This window comes from Haliaeetus albicilla, chromosome 24 (assembly GCF_947461875.1).
Source record: "Haliaeetus albicilla chromosome 24, bHalAlb1.1, whole genome shotgun sequence".
Lineage (NCBI taxonomy): Eukaryota > Metazoa > Chordata > Aves > Accipitriformes > Accipitridae > Haliaeetus > Haliaeetus albicilla.
Window position 1 is genome coordinate 14,047,881 of NC_091506.1, and position 25,859 is coordinate 14,073,739.

Genomic DNA, 25,859 nt, shown 5'->3' on the forward strand with positions numbered 1-25,859 from the left:
CAATTAGTGCCCTGCTGTTACACTCAGGGCTGATGCTGTCACAGATGGGGACTGGTGCTCCTGCAAGAATCACTTGTCATCACTGTGGTCTGAAGAAGCCTTGGACTGGAGAAGCTGACTGGACTGATTGTGCCTGCAGGGTACAAGTGTGCTTGAAACCACTGTTCAAAACCACTCCTAGCATCAATGAGGCCTCCTGGCTTTTACTTCTTTGCTGACCTTTTTGCCTGAGGAGTTGCAGGTGCAATGATGATGTGTGCAAGGGTGACTTGCTGCTGGGCAAATTGCAGAGGAAACCTTGCCCTGGAAGAGGCTGAGGGGTTCAGCCGATGCACCGAGGCAGCTGAGCTCGAGGGCTGATTTTGCTCTTTGCCCAGGTCCTGGCTGGGCAGGAGGGAGAGACCTGAAGAAGGAGGCTGGCTGGTGCAAGGGGAGGGGGACTGTTCCCCAGCCCACACCACGTATAATACACAATAGCTACAACCAGTGCCCTGAATTTGCAAAGTGGTGTGATCCTGGCCCCTGCCAGTGGGTAAAACTGTGAGGTTGTGGCAGGGCAGCCAGGTGTGGGGCTTGGCGGCTGCGGCTTCTCCCTGCCGAGGGCTTGGAGCCATTTGTGAAGGCAGCTGTGTTTTGCGAGACGCTGGTGCAAATATGAAAGCCGGGGAATCGCGCAACGCACATCTGTGCTGCAGGGGCTGTGTGGGGGGAGTAGCCTCAAAGAAATTAAAGACCGACCACCGTCGCATGGAAAGCAGCCCAGAGATGCCAAGCTGCGAAGCCTGGGGCGGCAAAGCTCGGTGTGTGCCTTGGCAGCGGCACTCGGGTGGGCTTTGCAGCTGGACGTGTCCTGCATCGCTACCTGCCCTGACCCTGCGGTGGGAGCCCTCCTGCCTGCCCAGCGCCCGCTGCCGCAGCCACTGCGGGCGGGCAGGATGCCAGCTGTGTCCCTGCACACCTGGAGCCCCCAACGGCTGCTGCCGCTGCCACCAGCCCCCGCTGCTGCCCCAGCCCCCAGGTGTGCACAGAACCCCCACCCGGCATGCACCCCGGTGTGCTTGTAGGGAAATGTGTGATACAAGCACAAAGACGTGTTCAGGATCCTATAGGTACACAGAAATATGTTTAGCTAAACATCTGTGTGTGTGTGGTTTACCATTCAAACACATTTACACAAGCAGTAATGTGTATATGTATATATTTATCAAGACGCATCTTTTGTGGGCTACAGAGCAAAAGAGCAAGGAAGCACAAGAGCACAAACAAGACAGCATGGACACAGAGAGTGTGTGTGTGTATGCGCACGTGTGTGTGTTGCAATATTCTACTTACACAGACATATCCCAAGGCTCGGAGACAGAGAGCACGAGTGAGTTTAGTTATAGGTTTCCATTTATGAGACATACGTGGTTGCAGGCCTACCAATTTACACACATGCAACATAAAGTATTTCTTCATATACATATATATTCAGAGAAAAAAAAATTATCTCACACACAGATATGGCTACCCTCATTTTATTTACATATTTACATCAAAACATTTAAATACGAATGTATAGATGTAGATATAGATATACACACATACAAATATGTGTATGTCTATGTATTATCTCACCCCCATATATGGAGAGACAGAGGTGATCATACACACTCAGACACATTTGAAATTATTTTATACTTATATGCTTATATTTGTATGTGTGCATGTGTGTTTTTTCTCTTTCTCTCTCTCTGTCTACACACATAGATACCCCCCTATATTTTATTTTTTAATATTTATACACTTATGTATGGTTTATATCTATTTTTATACATATTATTTACATATATTTATATATTATTTCTATATTTCAGTGTTACATATATAAATGGGTCATATACATGCAGGTGCGTGTGTGTGTGTAGGTTAGCTATTTTTAAATTTCTTTGAGAAAGGGGGAGGGAGACAAGGACACAAAATGAAAGAAAATACAGACACATAAATAAATATTTAAATAAATTCGATATAGAGATGACTATGGGGATATCTGCATCTGAATTGGGAGGGGGGGAATGACCAGCTGCCTTGCAGTCTCTCCATATACAGAGACACACGCAGACAGAGAACATATATCAAGATCGATATACACAAACATATATGTGCGTCCCAGATATTATATATGGAGGCGGAAGAGAGAGTAGGAAAGATCACAGTCTCGCACATACAGATATCCCACATGCATTTTTTGGGGGGGGGGGGGGGGGGTTTACCATTCTCTTTGTAGGTCTTTCTCTTGGGGGGAGGAGGGGAAGACAGAGAGAATGGTAGAAAATACAGACAAACACACACAATTAGTTACATATATAAGTAATCACTTAAAGTATATGTGGCAGGGATATGGGGAATGCTCTGTTTCTGTGTGTGTAAATAGTGCGCACGCTCTCATATATATATATGTGTGTATATATATACATGTATAGCAAGAGAAAGAATATGTGTGATCAGCTCACTGTGTAAGTATGTATGTATATATGCAGAAAGAGAGAGAGGGTATTTTGTGTCTGTAAGTATATATGTATAGATGGGGGGATACTATGTGTGTGTCAACAGTTCTAATTATGTATGTTACAATATATAAAATCATATATTTATGCATATGTGTGCGTATCTATATATAGCGAGAGAGAGTTGTGTGTTTGTGTGAACAGTTCTCTCTCCATGAGTATATATGTATATGTACAGAGAGAGCGGTGAGTGAACAGGTCACTCTCCCCTCCATATGTAAGTATATATGCATGTATATGTGTGTGTGTATGTATTTGTAACAAGAGAAGTATGTGTGTGTGAGATCAACTCTCTGTATATACATATGTGTATATATATATAGCAGGAGACTTCGTGCGAAGAGATCTCTATCCCTTTCTAAGGGTATATATGTATATACATGTAGTGAGAGACTGATGCATGTGTGTGAACAGCGTGCATGCACTCACTGTATATACGTGTGTGTATGTAAACAGTGCTTTAATTATATATGTATACATGCATATATAAAGACAATTATGTGTGTGAACAATCTCTCTATATGCATCTGTACAGGCATATCTGTAACAAGAGAGAGTATTGTGTGAGCACAGCTATCGCTTGCTCTCTACATGTGTATATGCATAGAGAATATATATCAGGATATAAACATATATCTGTATATATTTACGACCCCAGAGAGTATACATGGGGGAGGGGGGCGAGAGATAGAATGAAAGAAAATGTGTGTGCATGTGTTTGAAAAGCTCTCACTCCTTTTCTCAAGTATATAGACATATCTGAATACATACACACATACATCAGGAGAGAATAATGTGTGTGAATGGCTCTTGCTCACTCTGTATATGTTTTTACATGAACAGCTCGCTAAGTATAGATGTATGTATTGGGGGGGGCGGGTAGAGAGTGTGTGTGAAAAGCCCTCTCCGTCTATATATGTTCATGTATGCACATATAGATGGAGATTAAGGGGGGGTGGGGTGTGAACAAGGCACTCAAAGTATATATGCCTCTGTGTGTGTGTATATATAAAGATAATTAAGTTTGTATGCATGTTAACAGTCTCTGTGTGTGTGTGTGTATATATATATATGCATCTATATGTGATACACATAGCCTGAAAACTATTGTGTGTGTGAGAAGAGTTCTCTGAACAGCTCTCAGTATATATGTAGGGGGGAGAGAGCGGAAAAGAGAGAGTGAGACCTGTTACCTCTCCCCCTGCCAATATCTAAGTATATATGCGTATATGTGTGTGTGTATAGCAAGAGAAAATTGTGTAATTGTGTGAGTGAACAGCTCTCTCTCTCTCTCTCTCTCTCTAATTATATGCGTGTGTGTATATACGGGAAGAGAATTGTGAGTGATAACAGCTCTCTAAGTATATATCTATATATATGTAGTGAGAAAAGTATCTGAGAACAGCAGTCTATATATAGAGCACATATATGTTTATATGCATATATATGTATACATATAGCAAGAGAGGAGTATTGTGTGTGAACAGCTCACTAAGTATATACATATGTATGCATACATATGGGGAGACAATAGTGTGGTTTTGTGTAAATGTCATGTGCACTCTAATTATATATGTATATATGGAGAGACAGCGCTATGTGTATGAACAATCTGTGTATATATGTATCTATATATTCATATATATAGCAAGAGAAAGTAGTGTGTGTGAGACTGGCACTTGCTCTCTCTACTTATGCATATACATACAGAGAGAGAATATATTGAGATATATACATACATATGCATATATTTATGCACCCCAGAGACGGGGGGGTGGAGCAGGTGGAAAGAGTGATGGAAAATGTGGTCGTGTGTATGAATCGCTCTTGCTCATTTGGTTATGTATATATGTCTAAAAATATAGATAGAGCAAGAGAGAGAATGTGTGTGAACAGCTCTCTGCATGTATGTATCGGGGGGAGGGCAGAGAGAGAGTACTGTGCATGCATTTGTGTGTGAACAGCCCTCTCTCCAAGTAGAGCTGTAGGTATGCAATTTTCTATAGAGGGGGTAATGTGTGGCTGTGTGTGAAAAGTGCGTGCTCACTCGCTCTGTGTGTGTATATGTATGTGTGTATGTGTGCATATTGAGAGATAGACGTGTGCGTGTCTATCAGAGAGCAGATCTCTCTTCCCCAATACCTGTGTGTATGTGTATATGCATATGTGTTTATGCACGTGTAGTAGGAGACCAGTGTTTGAACAGCTCTCTCCCCCTTTCTCTAGATAAGTATGTATGTGTTTGCATGTACATACAGGGACACAGCTCTAGATAAGTATGTATGTGTTTGCATGTACATACAGGGACACAGCTCTAGATAAGTATGTATGTGTTTGCATGTACATACAGGGACACAGCTCTAGATAAGTATGTATGTGTTTGCATGTACATACAGGGACAGAGAACTCTCTGTGTGTGAACATCTCTCCCTCCCTGTATATATCCGTGCGCATATGTATTTGCTCAAGAGAGGTGTGTGTGTGAGAGAGAGAACAGGTCTGTCTTTCATTATGTACGTGTATATATGCATATTTTTTACATAGCGAGAGACTTAGGTGTGTGCTCATGTGGATGTGTGTGTGTATATTCCCTGTTTAAAAGGGAAAAAAGGAAGGCCTGGGTAACTACAGGCCAGTCAGTCTCACCTCTGTGCCCAGCAGGATCATGGAGCGGATCCTTATGGAAACCTATGCTAGGGCACATGGAAAATAAGGAGGTGACTGGTGCCAGCCAACATGGCTTCACCAAGGGCAAATCGTGCCTGACAAATTTGGTGGCCTTCTACGACAGGGTTACAGCGTTGGTGGACAAAGGAAGAGCAACAGACATCACCTGCCTGGACTTGTGCAAAGCGTTTGACACTGTCCCGCATGACATCCTTGTCTCTAAATTGGGGGATAAGGAACTGGCTGGAAGGTCACACTCAGAGAATTGCAGTCAACGGCTCGATGTCCGAGTGGAGACCAGCGACAAGTGGCGTTCCTCAGGGGTCGTTATTGGGACCGGTGCTGTTGAACATCTTTGCCAGCGACATGGACAGTGGGACTGAGCGCACCCTCAGCACGATTGCCAACGACACCAGGCTGTGTGGTGCGGTCGACGTGCTGGAGGGAAGGGATGTCATCCAGAGGGACCCTGACAGGCTTGAGAGGTGGGGCTGTGCGAACCTCATGAAGTTCAACAAGGCCAAGTGCAAGGTCCTGCACGTGGGTCAGGGCAATCCCAAACACAAATACAGGCTGGGCGATGACTGGATTGAGAGCAGCCCTGAGGAGAAGGACTCAGGGGTGTTGGCCAACAAGAAGCTCAACATGACCAGGCAATCTGTGTTTGCAGCCCAGGAAGCCAACCGTATCCTGGGCTGCATCAAAAGAAGCGTGGCCAGGAGGATGAGGGAGGTGATTTCCCCCCCTATACTCCGCTCTGGTGAGACCCCACCTGGAGTACTGCATTCAGCTCTGGGGCCCCCAGCATAAGAAGGACATGGACCTGTTGGAGCGAGTCCAGAGGAGGGCCATGAAGATGATCAGGGGCTGGAGCACCTCTCCTATGAGGACAGGCCGAGAGGGTTGGGGGTTGTTGAGCCTGGAGAAGAGAAGGCTCTGGGCAGAACTTATAAAGGCCTTCCAGTCCCTATAGTGGCCTTCCAGTCCCTAAAGGGGACCTACAAGAAAGGTGGAGAGGGACTTTTTTACAAGAGCATCTAGTGATAGAACAAGGAGTAATGGCTTTAAACTGAAAAAGGGTAGATTTAGCTTAGATACAAGGAAGAAGTTCTTCACTGTGAGGGTGGTGAGGCACTGTAACAGGTTGCCCAGAGAGGCTGTGGATGCCCCATCCCTGGCAGTGTTCAAGGCCAGGTTGGATGGGGCTTTGAGCAACCTGGTCTAGTGGAAGGTGTCCCTGCCCATGGCAGAGGGGTTGGAACTAGATGATCTTTAAGGCCCCTTCCAACACAAACCATTCTATGATTCATTCTATGATGCTATATAAGTATGTAGGCATATATGCCTCTAGATATGTATATTTATATATAACGAGAGAATTGTGTGTGTGTGAACAGCTCGCTCTCTCCCTAAGTACACATGTATGTATAAATATGTAGTGAGGGAATTGTGTGTTTGAGAACAGTGCGCTCTGTATATATACACATATATACAGTATATATGCACATGTGGATGTGTATATATGTATAGATGCATATGGGGACGGGGGTGTTTTTGTGTGAGAACAGTGCGCTCTCTTTGTATATACACACGTGTGTGTATATATATATATATATAAAGTGTATATAGCACAAGAGAATTTGTATGAACAGCTCTCTCGCTAAGTGTGTGTATATATATACATACATGTAGTGAATTACGTGTGTGAACAGCTCTCCCCCTCTATATACACACATACGTGTGTGTGTGTGTATAGCAAGACAACAGTGTGGGAACAGCTCTCTCCTTAAGTCTGTATATGTAGTGAATTACATGTGTGAACAACTCTGTATATAGAGTATATATGCATGTATGTATACATACAGCAAGAGAAAGGAGTATTGTGTGTGTGAGAACATCTCAGTATATAGATACATATGCACCATATATGGAGAGAGAACAGTGCATGTTTGTGTAAGCAGTGCTCTAATTATATATGTATATATGCATATATAAAGAATTATGTGTGAACAGTCTCTGTATATATGTAAGTATACATGTATATATGCATCTATATAGAAAGAATATTGTGTGTGTGAGAAAAACTCTTGCTTGCTCTCTACGTATGTATATCCATACAGAGAGAAAATATATACACACACACATCTATATATGCATACATTTATGCACCCCAGAGATTATACATGTATATGTGGTGGGGAGAAAGAGAATGATAGAAAATGTGTGTGTTTAAAAGTAGTGAGAATAGCTCTCGCTCTTTTTCTCAAGTATATATGAATATATATCTTTATAGAGACAGTAAGAGAATAACCTGTGACCAGCTCTCGCTCACTTTGTGTATGTATGTATCTATGCATATAAGTATCTAGCGAGAGAGAATACTGTGTATGTATTTGTGCATAAAGAGCTAAGTATAGATGTATAAATGCAATTCTATATATCAAGGGGGGGTAGTGTGTGTGTTGTGAAATACCACACATTTGCTGTCTCAGTGTGTGTGTGTATATGTGCATATAGAGAGAGGTTGAGAGAGAAGAGTGTGTGTGAGAAAGACCAGGTCTCCCGCCCCCATATAAGTATATATGCATACATGTATGTGTGTATGTATAGTGAGACTATTGTTTGTGTGTTTGCACAGCATGCACTTGCTCTCACCCCCCCCAGTTCTATATATGCCTATATACATATATAGTGACAGAGAACCATGTGTGCACCTTTCAGCCTCTCTGTACATATGTATATATGCATATATACACCAAGATAGAAGTGTGTCTCTATATGTTTATAAATATGTATGCATATCTCCCTATATATGTGCGTATATATAGCAAGAGTAATTGTGTGAGAACAGCTCGCTCCCAGTATACATGTATATATGCATATACAGAGCATGTGAGAGGAGCATGTGTGTATGTGTGAACAGCTCTCTTACGTACGTATATGAGAGGTGTGTACATGAACAAGACTCGCTCTCTGTGTCTATATAAGTATATATGCACATATAGGGAGAGAATGTGTGTGCGTGCTGGGGCTACTTTCTCCCAGTCTCTGTGTATCTCTCCCTCTCTGAGAAGCACACATACACACACAGCCTCCCCCCATATATTTTACTCAAATATTTGTATCTTCATATACTCATACATGTGTGTTCTGTTGCCTACCACCTCTTTGGGGGGGAAGGGAGAGGAGCACCCACCCAGACACCCCGGGGGCTCTGCGCCTGCGGGGCTGCGGGGTTCACTCAGGGAGTGTGCCACACGCGCTCACGGCCACGCAAACGTGCGCGAGAGCATTGCACTGCCCGGCCTCTCTCACACCCCCACCCACCCATGTATATTTGCTTTAAATTTTTATATGTTTATGTCAATATTTTAAAAATACATACCTGTGTGTTTATAGGTATGCGTGCACTTACGTTTCTTTTAAATGTACATATAGCTAATACAATAAATAATAAGTATTACACATTTTATATATATATAATATACATGACATACACGCTCCCCCTACACAACCATAATATATACCCAGCTTAGCTGGAAGTTTCCATTTGGTTACAGCATTAGATACACACACACACACACACACACACACACGTTTGCACGTTCCCCACACGCACACATATCTATACATTACACATCCTGACACCCCCCCCCTTGCAGCTGGGGCAGTGGGTGCCGCATCCCAGGGGTGGGCATGCAATGCTGCCCGCCCCAGGGCCGAGGGGCTCCCGCTGGGGGGGGGTCCCGGGGCCGCGGCCCCCTCCCCGGTACACCCAGGCCCCCCTGCACCCGTCCGGGCCGAAGCCCCCCTTCTGCCCCAGTGCCTCGCAGCTCCCAGAGGCCGGACACAACTCATCACAGGGGTGCCCGGCCACGGCTGCTATGTGGGGGGGGGCTGAACCCCCCTGTTATGGGGGTTGTGTCTCCCCTGGGGGGGAGGGGGCAGGGAGCGGGACAGGACACCCCGCTGCAGGACGCGGTGGGGGGGGGGGGGACACACGACCGGGCAGGATCTGGCCCCGGCAAGGGGAGCGCCCGGCGGGCGGCCCCAGGGACCTCCAGCACCGCGGGCAGCAGGGGCTCGTCCCCTCCGGCGGCGGCGGGGGGCCCGGGCGAGGGAAATGGCGGAAAGGAGCCGGGGGATGGGGCGAGGAGGAGGAGGAGGAGGAGGAGGAGGAGGAGGAGGAGGAGGAGGAGGAAGGGGAGGCGGCGGGGCTGTGCGGGCTCGGCGCGGCGTGCGTGGGCAGGGGGCGGGGTGCGAGAGTGCGTGCGGGTGTGTACGTGTGCGTGTGCATGTGTGTGCGTGTGCAGGGGGGGTGTGCGTGTGCGGGGGGGGGGTGTGCACGCCTGTGCGTGTGCCCCGTGTGCCCACACACGCCTGCGGGCCCCGGCGGCCGCCCCTGTGCCGGCTGCGGGGGCTCCCCCTGCGCACTCACAGCCCCCAGCCCCCCCTCCCCACGGCGGGGACACACGGATCCCACTCCCGGGTGCGGGGGGGGGGGGGGGGGGGCCCTCCAGGCCCGGCCCCGGGGCTTTGCAAGGGCGGGGGGCGTTGTGCACACCCGCCCCCCGGGAACCGCCCCCCCGGGAAGGCCCGTTCCCCCGGTGGGATTTTGGGGTGGGGGTGGGGTTTTTGGGGGGGTTTATAGCACCGTTGCTGCTCCCCCCCCCCAGCCGATGCATAGCTGCGGCCTGCAACGGGGCTAGGAGCCCTCCCCCCCCCCCGCGGCGTGCAGGGCCGGCAGCGATTCACCCCCACCCCCCCCCCACTGTGCCAAGCCGGGGGTCCCCCCACCGCTGGCCCACCTACACCCGCCGCGCTGCCCGCACCCTCCGCTGCGGGGCGATGCCCACCGGGGGGGGGGGGGGGCGGCGCGGCACCGGACACGCAGGGCTCCCTTCCCCCCTCGGAGGCCCCGTCCGGCTGGCCGCGGGGCTGGGGGTCGGTGGGGGGGCCGGCCCCCGTCGCCGGGGCGGGGACCCCCGGCCTCGGCACGGCGTCTCCGCGCTGCTGCCGGCGGCCGCGGGAGGGCGTCGCCTGTGTTAGTTCCCTCCGGAGAACCCGGGGCCAGCGCCGCCGCCGCCGCCCCCCGCCGCCCGCCGCCTCCCCCCCCCCGCGGCGGCCCCTCTTGGGCACCGGGCGGCGGCGACACCGACGCGCGGGGGGGCCGCCGCGGGGCCCCAGCCGCCGCCGCGCCGGGCGCCCCCCTCCTCGCTCCCGCCGCCGCGCCGGGCGCGCCCCCGAAATCGCGGCGGGGGGCGGCGGGCGGCGCGCGGCGGGGGGCGGGGGGGCGGCGGCGGGCTGGGGGGCAGTGGGGCGCGGGGCTCCGGGCGGGCGGGGCGGCGCGGGGGGGCCCGGCGGCGGCGCGGGAGCCCCGCGAAAGGGCCCCAAGAAGCACAAGTTGGAGCTGGCGGCGGACCAGGCTGTTGTTGTTCTCAACGTGGTCCGCCCCGCGCCCATATAAAGGGCGGCGGCGGCGCCCGCCCCACCAGAGCGCGGCGGCGGCGGCGCGGAGCCGAGCGGAGACAGAGAGCAGCGCGCCGCGCCGGGCCTCCGCCACGCCGCGGCTCCCCCCTGCCCGCCCCCGCCTCCGTCCTGCGGCCCGCGCCCCCTGCGGCACCATGTCGGTGGAGCTGGAAGAAGCCGATCTGCCCCTGACCGAGGCGGAGGAGGTGCCGCTCGCCCCGGAGAAGAAAGCGGCCGCTAAGAAGGCGAAAGGCGGCGGCGGCGGCTCCTCGCTGTCGCCGTCGAAGAAGAAGAAGAACAACAAGAAGAAGAACCAGCCGGGCAAATACAGCCAGTTGGTGGTGGAGACGATCCGCAAGCTGGGCGAGCGCAATGGCTCCTCGCTGGCCAAGATCTACAACGAGGCCAAGAAGGTGGCCTGGTTCGACCAGCAGAACGGCAGGACCTACTTGAAGTACTCCATCAAGGCGCTGGTGCAGAACGACACGCTGCTCCAGGTCAAGGGCACCGGCGCCAACGGCTCCTTCAAGCTCAACAGGAAGAAGCTGGAAGGCGGCGGCGACGGGGGCGCGGGCAGCAGCGCCCACAAGTCCCACAAGAAGGCGACGGCCTCCACGTCCCGGCGGGCGGAGAAGAAGCCGGCGGCCAAGAGCAAGAAGCCCGAGAAGAAATCCCACAAGAAGGGAGCCGGCGGCGCGGCGGCGAAGAAGGACAAGGGCAAAGCCAAGAAGGCCACCAAGAAGGGAGCCGCGTCCCCCGGGGGCAAGAAGGTGAAGAAGTCCGCAAAGCCCAAGGCACTCAAGAGCAGGAAGGCATGAGAGCGGGGCGCAGGGAGCCCCCCGCCGCCCCCCCCCCCCGGACTGAGAGCCCCGCGGCACAGACTGCTCTGAGGACGGACCCCAGGGGACCCGCTTTGTCTTTGTGTTGCTGACTCGGCTCCGCAGCCGCCGCCGTGCGCGGTGAGCGGGGCTGCGGCTGCCCCAGCCCCCCTTCCCCTTCTCCGACGCCTTATTTTTTCCATCCCTCCCCCCTTTTCTCCCCCCTCCCGCCCCCCCCCCCGCGGCTTCTCCCCGATCGCGCCCTTTTGTTTTCGGCCGTGCCCCTCCCCGCGTGTAGACGGTTCCCGACCCCTTCCCCCCCCCGTTTCCCCGGTGCTTTACAGGGTTTTTTCCCGCCCGGTTTCCATAGCAGCCATTTTGCGGCGGCGCCCCCGCTGCCCCCCGCGCCACGTGGGCCGGCTCCCGCCGCCCGGGCCCGCTCCGCGCCCCCGCCCCGCCCCTCCCGCCGGGCGCACCGTGCCTGCTCGCAGCGATTTCGAAAAGCCACGGCGCCCCCTATTGGCTCCCGGCCCCCCGGCGCCATGGCAACGGGCCCGTTGGGCGCCAATTGGCTACCGCGGCGTCGGGGCGCTCGTTAGGGCGGTGCTCGCGGGCGGCCGCCCGCCCCCTGGCGGGACAGCCTGGGGGGGGAAGCTTCGGGCCGCCGGTTCAGGTCGCATCTTCAATGGCCTTTAATTTTTTTTTTTTTTAATCGGTTTTGGGTTGGTTTCGGTTATTTTTGGGGGAGGGGAGGGTGGGTTTTTTGTTTCCGTGGTTTTTTTTTTTCTTTTCATTTATCGTCGTTTCCAATAAATTGTTAAAAAATGTCGAGCTGTCGTGTGCTCCCTGCAGGCACCGGGGGAGCGGGTGGGGAGTGCCGGGGGCGAGGCGGGAGGGCCCGGCCGTGCTGCGTTGGTCCCCGCGGGGGGGTGGGGGCCTGCTGCCCAGAGGCCGTCCAGATGTTGATGCACCAGAGCGGGCCCAGGGGGGCTGCGGCACAGCTCCCGCCTGCGCGCCCTGCCTCCCCCCGGGGAAGGGGGGGACCTGCACCGCGCCTAGTGGGAAGGGCAGGGGGAGAGGAGTGAGGATTCCCCTGCCGCTGAGGCTGGGGAGGAGAGCAGTCCCTGCGCGGCTGCAGTCGGCTGAGCTCCCTGCACAATGCAGGGGGGGGACACGACACACACACACACTGAATGCCGGCTGCGGTGAAGGGGTACCCATGGGGGGTACCCTGCAGAATAGACACCCCCCACACCCCAGTCAGCATCTGGCTTCCCACACTACCCGGGTTGGGGGGGTATCTCCCAGGGTGCACCCCCACTTCCATCCCTTTCTTCGAGCCCTAGCTGTGGGGAGCTTTTCCCGCAGGAGCTGGGGTTCCTGCTGTGCACACGCCTGCGGGCACAAGTGACAGACAGCACCAGGAAGGCACTGGGAGCAGAGGCCCATCGCACACCCCGCAGAGCCACCCCTTGCCTCCATGGCTGTGCCTATTTATAGCTTACACCAGCGAGGTTGCATAAAGCCCTGCCAGGGATCTGGGCCATCTTGTTCTGCCTCGTTGCAGGAGCACAGGGCTCCACGCTCATCACCCACCGCACACCACGGACCCTCCACTTCTACCGGGGTTGCAGAAGGGGAAAGGAGCCCCCCCAGTTGCTCTCCACAGGGAGGGTGGGAGGAGGTGTTGCAGCAGCACTGTACCTCACAGGTCAGCTGCAGTTAAGCCCACAGCAGCATTGCCCTTGGGCCAGTCTGGCTGTCACCCAAGCCATCAGTAACAGCCTCAGCCCAGGGTCCTGCTCAGCAGCGAGGGAGGAGAACATCAAGCAGGAGCATCACACCAGACCTGCTGCCAGCCCCTCTGAGGTGCCATGAGCGCCGTGAGCACCAGAGCATCTGTGCCCCAGGGAGCAAAGCACAGATCAGCCCAGCACACAAGGTCCCCATGAGGAGGGGACAGAGGGACAGAAGCCAGGGGGTGCTTGGGGACAGCCACAACCCCAGGTGACAGCAGGGCCCTTCAGCACTCCCAGGAAAGGAGCTGCCCCCTTCCTCCAGGGCCCAGTCCCTGTGCAGCTCCTTTATCCCGGTGCCCCTGCGAGCACAAGCAGGGAGAAGGGAAAGAAGTTTTACTCCCTGAAGAAAGGTCCATCAGGTAAATTCAGCAAGAGAATCCAGCTGTGCTTCTGGAAGAGACCAGCAATGTTCTGCTTCTGGGAGGCTGCAGGCTCTCTCTGGGTTTATACTTGGGACAGGCAGCTGCCAGGTCAGGCCAGCCATCATCCCACTGCCCATGCAAGTCCCACACCAAGCTTGAGCACCTGCCAGCAATCTCAGGTACTGGGAGAGAGCTGCTGCATTCCAGCACCGACCTGCAGTTGTCTCCTTAGTCAATAGATGACACTGCAGGTTTTGAAGGGTTGGAGGGGATGCCACCACTGAGGTCTGGCTGGTCTCACAGGCAGCAGCATGTTACGCTTCAGGCTGGAGCACACGTGGCTGCAGGCAGAGGGGTCTCCCCACTCCCCAGGAGAGGTGGTCAGACCAACCGCGCCTCAGCAAGGGCACAGCTCTGCCCTCGGCATCGATGTGCGAGGCAAACTGCTCGACTGATAAGGAACATTACCTCAAAGGTAAATCACCAGTGGCATTCCTGTAGTCAGGTACTGGGCAGGTGAAGGCAGAGGGAAGGCTGCAAGCCTCCATCAGGGTGACAGAGCTTGCAGGTCCAGCTGGAGCCCTCACCTCTCAGTCAGAGGGGCTGGCAGGAGCTGTGATGCCAGAGCATCCCCAAGTGAGCTCCCATGGGTGCTGCCAGCTGTAAGGGCCAGGCTCTGGAGAGAAACCCAAGGCCCAAGGACTTCCAAGGGCCAGTGACTCCAGCCTCACCCCCCAAACACAGCTAGTCCCAGAGCTGAGGCACACAGCTGGTGGAGACTCTGCTGCACATGGCAAGATGCACAGCAGCCTCCTACAGCAGACAGCTTCAGTTCCAGGTCCATTCTTACCTTTCCCAAGATAACTCATCCAAGAGGAGGTAGGGGAAGTGCCCTGCAGCCTCCCTGCCCTCTCCTCAAGGGAATCAGACTAACAGGCACCCTTTCAGGCTTGCATGACCTCTGGGAAGGCTCTACTCAGCCAAGTCCTTCACATTTTATGAGCTCAACTGCTGATGCTATGAAGCATTCAGAAGAGCCAGGATTAGCAACACTGCTCCAAAAAGCTGCAAGACCCATCTCTGGAGCTGCAGGATTGAAGGTGACAAAGTCCATTCCAGCTTTCTAATAAAGACCAAGACTTCCACTCTGCTGGTAATGACAACATTCAGATGTTAAGTTTCAGAGGTGATAAAGGCCAAGCACTTTAGCAACGCTTGGCGAGACAGACAGGATTTCCTTTGGTCTGCTTTGCAACAGCCCAGCCTTCCCAGCCAGCAGAGGAAGTTCAGAACCCAGCTGGAGCTCTGTGCCAAGGGCACCACATGTGCCACCAGCTCCTAGTTACAGCTGCAGCCATCACCCCACCAGCCTGGGCAGAGCCACACAGCAGCTCAGGTGGCTACAGAGCTACTCAACCCCACATGAGTTTGGACAGCAGGTCCGGTAGGGCAGAAGGCAGCATACTGCCCTATAGAGACCAGCCCAGCAGCTCCAGTCCTGACCTACACCTTCCACAGCCCAGCACGGACCTTGCCAGCACCCAACCCTGACTGCACTGGAAGTAGCCTAAGCTTCCCACAACCCTTCCTCCCACAAACCCAAGCAGAGAGCAACTCTGGCTTGCACACCAAACACCAGGACAGCAAACCAGATGTCCAACAAAGGGAGAAGGTTTCAGAGTAAGAAACAGCCCTGCATCTCCAGGCCTCCTCCCTCTGCCTCAGGATCAACTTTTCCCGTCTGAACTCCAGAAGCCCATCTCTGCCTACTTGCTTGCAAGGTCACCTAGAGGGTCCTGGGCCAGCCCATCGGGTAGGGAAAGCACCTCCAGCACTGGGGGAAGGTCCTGGGTCCAGCCTCACTCCTCCTCTGCTGCTCCCAGCCCAGGGGCAGCTCAGTCTTCCTGGCGCTGGTGATGGAGCAACTGGGCAATGTGGCATTCCCATGGTGGGGAGAAGAGCTGGAGAAGGGTTGTATCTGCTCCCAGGGACAGGTAAAAGACTATTTGTCTGAGTGAAGGGCAAGCAGGACCACTGCCAGGCTAGACCTGGTGTTTTACTAGTCCTGCCCTGCTTGGAGAAAACCAAGCCCAGACACCAAGCTGCCACCAGAGAGCCTCCTCCTGCATACCACTGCCAGATTCAGCAGGTTTGGTGAGGTGACAAGACACAGCACATTCAACAGCATTCAACAGGGAACCAGTTTAATCACATATTGGGTTTGCACCGTTCTTTTCAGTATCACAAGTTCTGTATTTTTCTAAGAAATACAAAGCACTCTTGGGTTGTACAGAACGCTGGTCCTGGAGAAAACAAGAGGGAGAGAACAAGACACTCGGATACAGACACGTCAACCACTGCACTGGGCAGCAGAAAGGAAACACCTCGTCCCCACGTCACCAACGGTAACAGTCACTTTACAGGAAGAAGAGAGATCCCAGAGGGTCTGTGCCACAGCAGCAGGGCTGTGCCCTGCTGCCCCCCACCCACCCGAGGTCAGGGTACCCCAGCATAGCCGCAGGACACATCTGCACCCCCATTAGCACGACACTAATGAATACACTGCTTCCACATTCCACAACAGAGTGAAAAACCCCTTAATAAAACCAGTTCACAGGCATCCAGGTTCATCTACTCTAGATAATAAACTCAGAGCCAGGGTAAGTTACTTTATCCACAAGATTAACAGCTGATTCAATAGGTTGAACACATGCTACTTACAGCACATAAATAGAAGTTGCTCTTTTTTTTTTTTTAACTTAAAAAACACGTTATGAAGGTCTACGGTCCGATTGCCTAGACACTGCCGCATGCACACGACTATCACAGCCTCCACAGAAGCGGGCTGCTCTGGGCAGCGAGGAAAGCTGTCTCTGCATCAGCTATTCCAGGTGTCATGGGACAGCTAGCCTGCCCCCATGCTCGCACATTATCCACAGCCATTAAATAAATACAGTACTAGCTAAAAGTGGGTTTTAATACAAACTCTAGGGTTGTTTTTAAAAAGAAATATTAATCCATAGAGGGTTACAGTTAACAGATATCATCATCACTTTATTTCTCAGAACCAGAAATAGTGTTGAACAAACAAACAACAACAAAAAAAGACACAGCTTGTCATTTCCAGAAGTGCAACCAGGGTACAGGGTAGCTCTCAGTGGGACGAAGGGCTTCTGCAGCCGGGAGAGGAGGGGAGCCACGGCAGAAGATGGCAGCTCCCACTCCCGGCGGGCGCCTGACCTTGCGACGCTCTCTGAGGGGATTTGTCACCGCAGCTTCCACCCCACCCCACTAGCTGGACCCACAGCATGTGGGACCACCAAGTCCTCCAGCACCCACCGAGACAGGGAGCTGCAGGAAGGTGACTTTGCAGGGAGGTACCCCAAAATAAGAAACCTTAAAATAAATAGGACCAGAGCTTCTTTACAGTAGGCAATGCGCTAGCTTTACCATGAACAAAACTAAGACTAACAGTCACTTCTTGCCAGCGGAGAAACTTTTCCTCCTTTTCACATTTTCCAGCCCCCTGCCCTCCTCACTGCAGTGCGGCCTGGATGGCATTGCTGGGGATGGGGGGGGAGGGGGGGGCACAGCAGCAGTGAGTCCCATCCTCTCACCAGGGCGAGCAGGGCCAGTTGGGGGGGGCCCTGCACAGCCCCCAGGGCTGGCAGAGGGGAGAGGCAGCCAGGGTTGCCTGTGTCCATCCCCCTGCCAGCCAAAACAATCCTCAGCAGCTACCAGCAGCTCTGCACCATGACCCAACTATACGGTTCCGGATGCCACCACCGCCAACAGCCATGATCCAGCTGCCTCCTCCAAGAACACTTCTTCCAGAGGGAAGAGGGGCAGGGTAGGGGCACAAGTAGGGCCTGACCTCACCCATGCTCCCCCAGCACCCCACTGCAGCCCAGGCTGGGGGGGCTAGTGGAGGGCTGGCAGGATGCTGCCAGGGCTCACCACCCAGCCCGGGCTGGGGGGCAGGAAAGGAAACCCCAGCCCCATTGGGACGGGAGGTGGGGCAGCGGTGAGAAGGGGGCCGGGGAGGGGCGGGGGGGGGCAGCGCTCACTTCTTGGAGCTCTGCGTCTTCTTGGGCAGCAGCACGGCCTGGATGTTGGGCAGGACGCCGCCCTGGGCGATGGTCACGCCGCCCAGCAGCTTGTTGAGCTCCTCGTCGTTGCGGATGGCGAGCTGCAGGTGCCGCGGGATGATGCGCGTCTTCTTGTTGTCACGGGCTGCGTTGCCCGCCAGCTCCAGGATCTCAGCCGAGAGGTACTCCAGCACGGCCGCCAGGTACACCGGCGCCCCGGCGCCCACCCGCTCCGCGTAGTTACCCTTCCGCAGCAGCCGGTGCACCCGACCCACGGGGAACTGCAGCCCGGCCCGCGACGAGCGCGACTTGGCCTTGGCCCGCGCCTTGCCACCGGACTTGCCCCGGCCCGACATGGCCGGCAGGCAGCGGCCCCTCGCCGCCGCCGCCTCCCAAGAAGCGCCCCGCACAGACGGTCCCGGCGCCTGCAGGGAGATAAACGCCGTTACACCGCGCCGCCGGGCCAGGTCCCCGCCCGCCGCTGCCGCGCACGCCCTTACCCGCAGCCGCCGCCGCTCCGCCCTGCGCGCCGCCCGCCGCCGCACTGCCAGCGCCGCCGCCGCCGCGCCGCGGATATCCCTGCCCGCTCCGCCGCCCGCCTCTTCCCATTGGTTACCGCCGCGGCCGGCGCGGCGCTGATTGGTCGCCGCCTCGATCCCTGATTTGCATAGGGCTCGCAGCGCCCCGGCTCTGCCGTGGGGCCGGCGCCGAGGGCAGCGCCCGGCGGGGAGCGACCCGGCTCTGCCCCTTGCTCCGGGGAGGAGTGGGGGGGGTGTCCCGGCTCCTAACCGGCCAAGTCCGGCCGCAGCCAGCGCTCCCCCGCACCCCGGTAGCTCCTTCCAGGCTGCGCCGGGCCTGAAGGGTTTGGCCGGAGCTCCTGTGGGTGTCCCGGCAGCGCTGCTCCTCACCGGCTGCCCCCTTTTGCCTTGTCCAAAGCCATAGCCCCCTCCCCGGGCAGCGGGATGCCTCTCCTGGGAGGATGCCAGGGCCTGCGGGCGGGGGCAATGCTCCGGGGGGGGAACCCCCCGATGGGTCCGTCCCCCCCCCCGGAGGATCCCCCCCTCCCGCAGCGAGCGCTGCCCTCCCTTGCCAGAGTACCATGCATCAAAGAGGAAAGTTGCTCCCAAGCCAGCTTTTGGAACCAGGTCATGCCGGGTTGAGCGCAGTTATCTCCTTGCCACGTAGGAGCAACCGCTGCAAACGGCCTTGGGCGAGCAGCCAGGCTCCTGTTTAAAGGTGGTGTAGTTCAGCAATAACACCTCCTCATTAAACCCTCAGCGTAGGGGTTTTTTTCAGTGCTGCTGCTGCTGCTCACAGCCTGGAGGGAGATAATCTCTACCCTGCGTCTTTGCATCGCCCCTGCCTTCCCAAGGGAAGGATTATGTTCCCCAGAGGAGGGAAAGGTGAGCATCCCCCACTCGTGCTCAGCATCTTCACTCCTTCCACAGCAACTGGAGACCTGAAAAGAATTTGAGATGAGCCGGTGACCTTTGGAAAAGCCTGATCTGCAGTTAGCACCGACCAAGCCAGGGCAGCTGAGCTGCTCACCCTGGAGGACTGATGGCCAGGTAGGGAGAGAAACGTCCCTTGTGGCTCCTGCAAGGACAGGCACTGAGCTGACAGCCCCAGTGCCTGAAGACCTATTTATTCTGCCAGGAGCTGCTAATGCAGCAACTCTCTTGCCTCAAGTCACTGTGGGAGCGATAAGGAGCCAGCTAGTAACAGGCTTTCTGGCTGGAAATCCTAATCCCACCCCAGCTTCGCATAAGCCAGGAGACCTTCTGGGCTCAGCTGCCTCCGTGGCACACGAGGGATTCAGAAACAGATTTGGCTCTGAGAGCACTCAGGTCAACCCCGGTGCCCATCCTGTGGCTCCTGCCCCAGCTCCGCTATCCCTCCCCAGGGATAAGCCCCAGCTATGGCTGCCCCTGCAGCTCCCCAGGGACAGATCATTCAAGAGGAGCCCCAGAATAAATCCCAAGGGAATATTTTCCACTGGCAAATGGAAATGGTCCAGCAACATGGCTGTCCCAGTACCCTGAGAGTTCAGCAGCAGGTAGCTGGTCTGTCCCTCAGCACATGGGAGGAGAGATATGAGCTCTGCCCATGAAACAGGAGCAATGGGGCCATGGTGGGCAAGGGGGGCACAGACATGCACACAGACAAGGGCACTGCACAGTCAACCTGTTAATCCCATTTTATTTTTTCCAATAAAAATGAAGTACTGCTTTCCAGCAAGGGTCCCACTATGTAAGGCTTTTCATCTGTAACATCTGGCTCTGTTTAAAAAATCCCTGACCTCAAAAACAACTGCCCTATGTTGTTCTGTAATGGCACTTTGGTTATCTGGGCTTTAATGAATGACCTTTATGAACAAGGCAGAGCACATCCCTCCACAGATCAGAAAATCCTCTCTAAGTCTTCAAATCCCATTAACAAAATGATTGTACAAACAACGTGACCAAGACATGCTGTCCTACCCCACTGCCCACAGGGAAACCCAAGCAAAGTCCAGTTCCTCCCAGGCGCTGCTTAAACATCTCCCTGTTTAGGAGCTACGAATGCACATGGCAACACTGCTTGCAGAGTGGGATGACTCTGGCAGATATTCCCAGCTTGGGGTTTCCTCCTAGTATTTATTGCATATTCCTCTGTACCGCAGCCATCTTTTGAGGGCGAGAGTATTAGAAAGGCATTTGTACAGAATCAATATGGAATTAAATGGAAAAGAGGTATCAGTTTAATACCAAAACAAAGGGAAAAGAAGAGAAAACAGAAGGAGACATGACATGACAAACACTGTCAGAAGGCAGAAGCTACTCCTCCCTGGCAGGCTGAGATGCTTCTCAGGGCTTTATCTCCACTTGGCACAAGTGACTGGCAGGGAGGGAGGCCAGCAGGTTATATTGACTCCCGTCAGCACAAGACAAAGCCATAACCTTTAACAAAACACGAAGAACAGAGACAACAACCTAGAGCATTGGATCAACACTGAGAGGCTTGGAGAATCTCAACAGCAGTCTGCAAAGCCTTCCAAAAAACCTTCCTCATTCTGCTTAGGAAAATCAGGAGGAAAAAGGATGGCCAGCCATCCCAGCTGGTGCCTAAGCCTTGTGCTTCTTCGCAGCTGGCTCTCCCTCCTTCCCCAGCCACTGCTGCAGGATATCTGCGCTGGTTTTTTTGGGCGAAGGGCTGTGGATGAACTGACTTGTCCACCTGGGCAAATCATTTTCTTTCTTCTGGGGAGAGCCCTCCTGGGAGTTTTTTAACCAGCTCAGCATCACTTTGCTGCTTGGGGTGGCTTTGACCTCCTGGAGAGATAAAGGACAGTGTGAGAGAAGTCAGCAGCACGGTGAGAGGAGGGCAGGCAGCCGACTGCAAGAGCTGCTCCAGAGTGGGATGCGGAGGCTGGAGCAACGGCCCTGCCTGCAATCAGGCACATCTGCAGGAGGTTCCCCAGGCTGCTTGGAACAGGCTTGTTCCAAGCCCCATTTCACATGGAATTTGCCTCATTTGGCAGAGAAATCCTGGCATAGGGTGACAGTTTATTTCTGGAAGCAGAGGGAAGGGAATCTGTTCAGGGCTCTGCACTCCAGCATCAAGCACAGGCGTGCCCTGCAGACGCTGCCTGCTGCTGCCCCTCCTGCAGCCTGGCAGAACCGTCCCTGCTCAGGGACGTCACCGTGGCCAAGCTCTCCCCTGCCAAGCGCCCACCAGCACTCACCTTCTTGGCTCCCAGCTCGATGGGTGCGAGACACTCGGGTGTGTTATTGCGGACACTATTGACAAAGGTGGACACTGGGTGGAAAATGATGTTCTCCGTGGGCTGGATGAGTTTAACTGCTTCTTGGGTTGGCACTTCAGCAAAGTCCAGCCATTTCCTGATGGCCTCATCCCCATCCAGGATGGCTGGCATCCTAGGGGACAAGACACTCAGAGCCAAAGCCCAGCACTGATATGGCAGAGCAGGGTGGCAAAAGCCAGGCTTGTAAGCTAGCAAGGAGCTAGCCTCTGGCAGCCTGGGGGCGGATAGGGGGGAAACCGAAGCAGCAGGATGCTCTTCTGCAAGGCAGAGCATGTATTTGCTTCGCCCAGGTAGCTGCTTTGCTGGAAGAGACAGAGGGGTTGACTGCCAGGCCCCGGTCACACGGAGAGCGATCCAGCTCCAGAGAGTGATCCAACTCCGACTGCCACCGGCCGGGCCACAAGGATGGTGATTTATGGAAAGGGTATGAGCTGATGACCCGAAACGAGCTGGTAATGTTGTAGCATTTTACTCTGAGGGCATCAGGAGGAGGCAAGAGTCCCTGCCTGCGTGCTGCCAGACTGGTGTTTAAAGGCACAGCTTTCCTCCCTCGCCCTCCCCCACTTGCCTGTGATGGATGAAGCTCACGTCCTTGGAGGCATCCACAGTGATGATGGTGTAAGTGTACAGCATTTCTCCTCCTGCCGGCGGCTCCCAGCAGTCGAAAATCCCAGCCATAGTGAGCAACCTCCATCCTTTCCATTCCTCATCTCCCTCCTTCCCCTCGGCCTGCAGGAGAGGGGCCCCATCGCCCCGGTCAGTGCCGACCCACAGGCAGCCGAAGCATCGCAGCCTTGTCAGTGCTGCGGCAGGTCAACGACTCAGATCTAAGTCATGAACTGAACTAATTTGAGGGCTTTCCAGGAGCCCTTCTACTAATTTGAGGTAACTCCAGGAGAGGTGCCGGGAGCCTCATCTTCCCACAGGCAAGCCAGCGCCCTCCTCCCCGTCTGAACATCTCGGCCGCCAGTTCGGCCGAAGGAAAGAGGTAGCGAAACTCCCAGCCCGGTCCCTTGTGAGACACGTTGCCCACCCATGCAAATATCCGGCTTGTGGGGAGCAGCGAGCGTGACGGCGGGGACGCTGCGGCACTGTTTACAGACAGGCAGGGACCGCCAGCCGCAGAGGGATGCCAGAGTGCCGAGCCCACTGCGGAACAGAGCCCTGTTGGGAAACAGAGACCCCCCAGAGATGGGCATAGCTGGAGGGAAGGGGGCTTTTCCCAGGGCAGCTGGAGGGAGCAGGGGCTCAGAACTGGGTGCAAGTGTTCAGACACGGTGAGGGACTCCGTACCATGGCGTCCTTGGTCTGGGGGAAGTAAATGAAATACGGCTGCTTCCCCCCACTGTGCTGCTGCCACTCATAGAAGCCATCTGCCAGGACCACGCAGCGCTTGCCCTTGAGGAGAGCACCCTGGGGGAGAGAAAGCACAAGCGAGCGGTCAACAGCAGCCTCGGGCAGCCTGCGAGGAAGGACAGGGCTCCTGGGACCACCCAGCCCGCTTGCTCCCTCTTGGGGCTCCCCTAAACTGCCCCGTGGGGTGCACAAATGCCACCACCAGCACTGCAATGAAAGATGAGCTTCACCAGCAACAACCTTGCCTGTTCTTCTATTTTAATGAAATCTGCCAGCTCTGCAGTACAAGGACTTACTCCCCTGTGCAGCAGGCAAACAGTGACTGGTACCCGCAAGGGAGATGCTTCAGCTCTGGGTTTGCCAACTACAAGATCTCTTCAAGTTGGACACAAAGACAGCAGCAACTCACCTTGTAGGAGGACTTCTTCAGCATGGTATCACTGCGGCAGTTGGAGGTATTAAACGGCATTTTGGAGGGGTCATCCTTTTTGAACCAGGAGGGAACCAGGCCCCAGCGCATGTCCATGAGGACCCGCTCGGAGGAGTCAGCATCCTTTCGAACCAGACAGAGAAACACCTCGGGTCAGAGCCACATTGCAGGGACCACGAGCATCCCCACAGCTTGAGAAAGGGGCTTCGCGGAGCCCTGCGGAAGCGGCTTCTCCCCCTGCAAGGGGGGGAACAGGCCAGCGCCTCTGCCGAGAGCTCAGCTGGGGCTCACAGCCTCTCCAGCACCAAATCTGCCTCTGCTCTTCTGCAGGAATGCCACTCTCAAGCCAGGCAGAAACAGCCACTAATTATAACCCTTTGCATATTCTCAACAGCTTTCCTGTAAGAATTAATCTTCAGCAGAAAGCACAAGAATATTTTGCAGGAATAACTAAGTGTCTCAGTGAGGCTTGCCCAACAACTCTCTGGAGGAATGAACGCAGTTTTTCTTCAACGGGAAGTGCCTGGACATGCGAGCTCCCCAGCTCTTAAGTAAGCAGTTATGTCAGGCTGGTGTTAAGGTCCTCAAAACTTCCCTCTTTAAGGCCAGCGTCCCACAGGGCATAAGCCTCACCTTCATTTTAATAACGTGATTTCTGCTGATCTGGTTCACTTTCACTCCTTGCGATTTGCATATCATCTGCCTTCGGACAATGGAAACAGCCTGTGGCTTTCACTTCTCCCCAGCTCACTCTCACTTTCTTCCCACAGCTGCCAGCCCCAGGCAGCACAGAGCTGGGGCGAGCGAGACCCCGGGGGACACTTGCTCCCAAAGAACTGCAGTAGATATACATATATATACCTACTACAGGTGTAAGTATATATAGGGACGCATACGTGCGAAGTTTTCCAGAGTCTCCCAGAGATCAGGAGTGGCAAAAAGGGGCACCTTACACTGCGCCTGTGCCCCAACAGCTGAACGGCGACGCACAACCGAGTAGGTGTCTGCCTGTGACCTGTATCACGCTCCCAGTCCCCATATTCCTCTGCTCCACCAGCTTATCAGCTGCTCTCGGGGGCATGCGGGACCGCAAGGCAGGAAAGGAGGGCACGAAGGATGCCTGACAGCATCGCCCACGGCACTCCAAAGCGGCCCCGCTGAGGCATCCCACCCCATCTCCTGTGTCAGTAACGGCTGTGAAGCGCAGCAGCCCCTTTCGCTGCCCCACCTGCCAGGTGAGGAAGAGCGGAGGGAGCCCAGATTGGGGTGTTTCAATTCAGTGCGCCCAGCTTCACCCCGCTGAACATGAAAGAGCAGCAGTTTGCCAGGCACCCTCTTCTGCGGAAACCAAACGAGATGCACAAACAGTTGTACAGGCTGCTCAGGTTGTCTGAGGAAGGTCTGGTGAGGCTTAAATTAGCTGGGATAACGGTCACTACAGGTGTGCGATTATTTTACAGCTCTGAAGTTGAGATTCTTTTTCCTCTACCCTCCCCTACCAATGCGACCTGAACACTCTCAGCAGCATTATGAAATGAAAGCAAGCCTCAGGAAAGCAGAATAAAACCAGCAGAGCAATTTTAGGCATTTCGGAAAAAAATCTACCAAGCTTAATCACTGCTATACAAATCTTTGCAGAAAATACAACGCTGCGCTGGCAGCACGGTCCCGATTCCCCGCCCTCCTTAGGAACACGCAAATCCTAACAAGAGCGGACACCTTCGCAATTAGAAAATTCAATACCTGCCGCGTACACCGAGCGAAGAGAAGCCAAGCAAGCCGTTACAAATTCGGACTGGGTACCACACCACCCCGGGAGGCACAGCCCCGCTCCCGCCGCTCGGCCACCCTCGAATTTAAGCCACAGGATACACGGCAGCCAGCAGGCACCCGAGGCCGAGGGCCGCCGCCGGAGCCAGGAGGCGGCCCCGGCGCCTTCGTTTCGGTTTGCAAAGCGAGGGGAGGGAAGTACCTGCTGGAGGTGCCGGCGGGAGAGCAGCACCGGGCCGCTGGACTGCGGGCCCTTGTTGTACGAGGGCCGGTACCTCTCCGCCTGGATCCACTCGGGCTGCCGCCGCCGGCCCCGCCGGTCGCGGTAGGCGCAGGCCCGCCGGAGGTTGTCGGCCCCCAGGGAGCAGGCCGTCCGCCCGCACATCCCGCCGCCCGCCCGGCTCTGCTGGGCCGCCCGCCCCGGCAGGGCGGTGGGACGGGGCCGGCCGAGCGCTGCGCTCCGCCCCCGCCGGGGAGGCGGCTGCGGCGGAGCGGGGCGGAGCGGGGCGGGGCGGGGCGGGGCGGGGCGGGGCGGGGCCGAGGCGGAGGCCGGGCTGGGCCCCGGCCGCGGAAACGACTTTCCCGCCCCGTCAGGCAGGCGCGGAGGGAGAGCCACGGGGTGGTTTTATTGGAGACACATACAAAAAGCCAGGGAGCGGCTGCCGGGGCCTGGCGTCGCCTCTCCGCCACAGGTGCCACCGCGACAGAAACGGGCCACCCGCCACGACCCCCCCCAGTGCAGGGACAAA

The 25,859-nt window shown here is 55.1% G+C and overlaps 3 protein-coding genes across 3 annotated transcripts; 1 reads left to right on the forward strand and 2 right to left on the reverse strand.

Moving 5' to 3' along the window:
• Positions 1–10,615: 10,615 nt before the first annotated feature.
• H1-10 (H1.10 linker histone) lies at positions 10,616–12,327 on the forward strand. The gene has a single exon (XM_069812195.1). The coding sequence runs from the start codon at positions 10,838–10,840 to the stop codon at positions 11,498–11,500; it is 663 nt and encodes a 220-aa protein (XP_069668296.1). The 5' UTR covers positions 10,616–10,837; the 3' UTR covers positions 11,501–12,327.
• A 3,521-nt stretch (positions 12,328–15,848) lies between these two features.
• LOC138690889 (histone H2A type 2-B) lies at positions 15,849–18,376 on the reverse strand. Its single transcript, XM_069812196.1, has 2 exons — positions 18,250–18,376; positions 15,849–18,174 (listed from the first exon to the last, which is right to left on the reverse strand). Exon 2 carries the CDS (start codon positions 18,103–18,105, stop codon positions 17,725–17,727), a length of 381 nt encoding a protein of 126 aa, XP_069668297.1. The 5' UTR covers positions 18,106–18,174; positions 18,250–18,376; the 3' UTR covers positions 15,849–17,724.
• A 1,552-nt stretch (positions 18,377–19,928) lies between these two features.
• Positions 19,929–25,576, reverse strand: HMCES (5-hydroxymethylcytosine binding, ES cell specific). The gene is made up of 6 exons (XM_069812198.1): positions 25,313–25,576; positions 23,320–23,463; positions 22,848–22,967; positions 22,123–22,283; positions 21,474–21,666; positions 19,929–21,060 (listed from the first exon to the last, which is right to left on the reverse strand). The coding sequence occupies exons 1-6, from the start codon at positions 25,493–25,495 to the stop codon at positions 20,854–20,856; spliced, it is 1,008 nt and encodes a 335-aa protein (XP_069668299.1). The 5' UTR covers positions 25,496–25,576; the 3' UTR covers positions 19,929–20,853.
• Between the last annotated feature and the right edge of the window lie 283 nt (positions 25,577–25,859).

Coding starts and splice junctions, on each gene's coding strand:
- LOC138690889 (XM_069812196.1), bottom strand. CDS start 18,105: ATGTCGGGCCGGGGCAAGTCCGGTGGCAAGGCGCGGGCCAAGGCCAAG.
- HMCES (XM_069812198.1), bottom strand. CDS start 25,495: ATGTGCGGGCGGACGGCCTGCTCCCTGGGGGCCGACAACCTCCGGCGG. Junction 21,667..22,122: donor GTGAGCTTCATCCATCACAG/GCAAGTGGGGGA, acceptor CTTGTCCCCTAG/GATGCCAGCCATCCTGGATG. Junction 21,061..21,473: donor TCGAGCTGGGAGCCAAGAAG/GTGAGTGCTGGT, acceptor TTATCTCTCCAG/GAGGTCAAAGCCACCCCAAG.
- H1-10 (XM_069812195.1), top strand. CDS start 10,838: ATGTCGGTGGAGCTGGAAGAAGCCGATCTGCCCCTGACCGAGGCGGAG.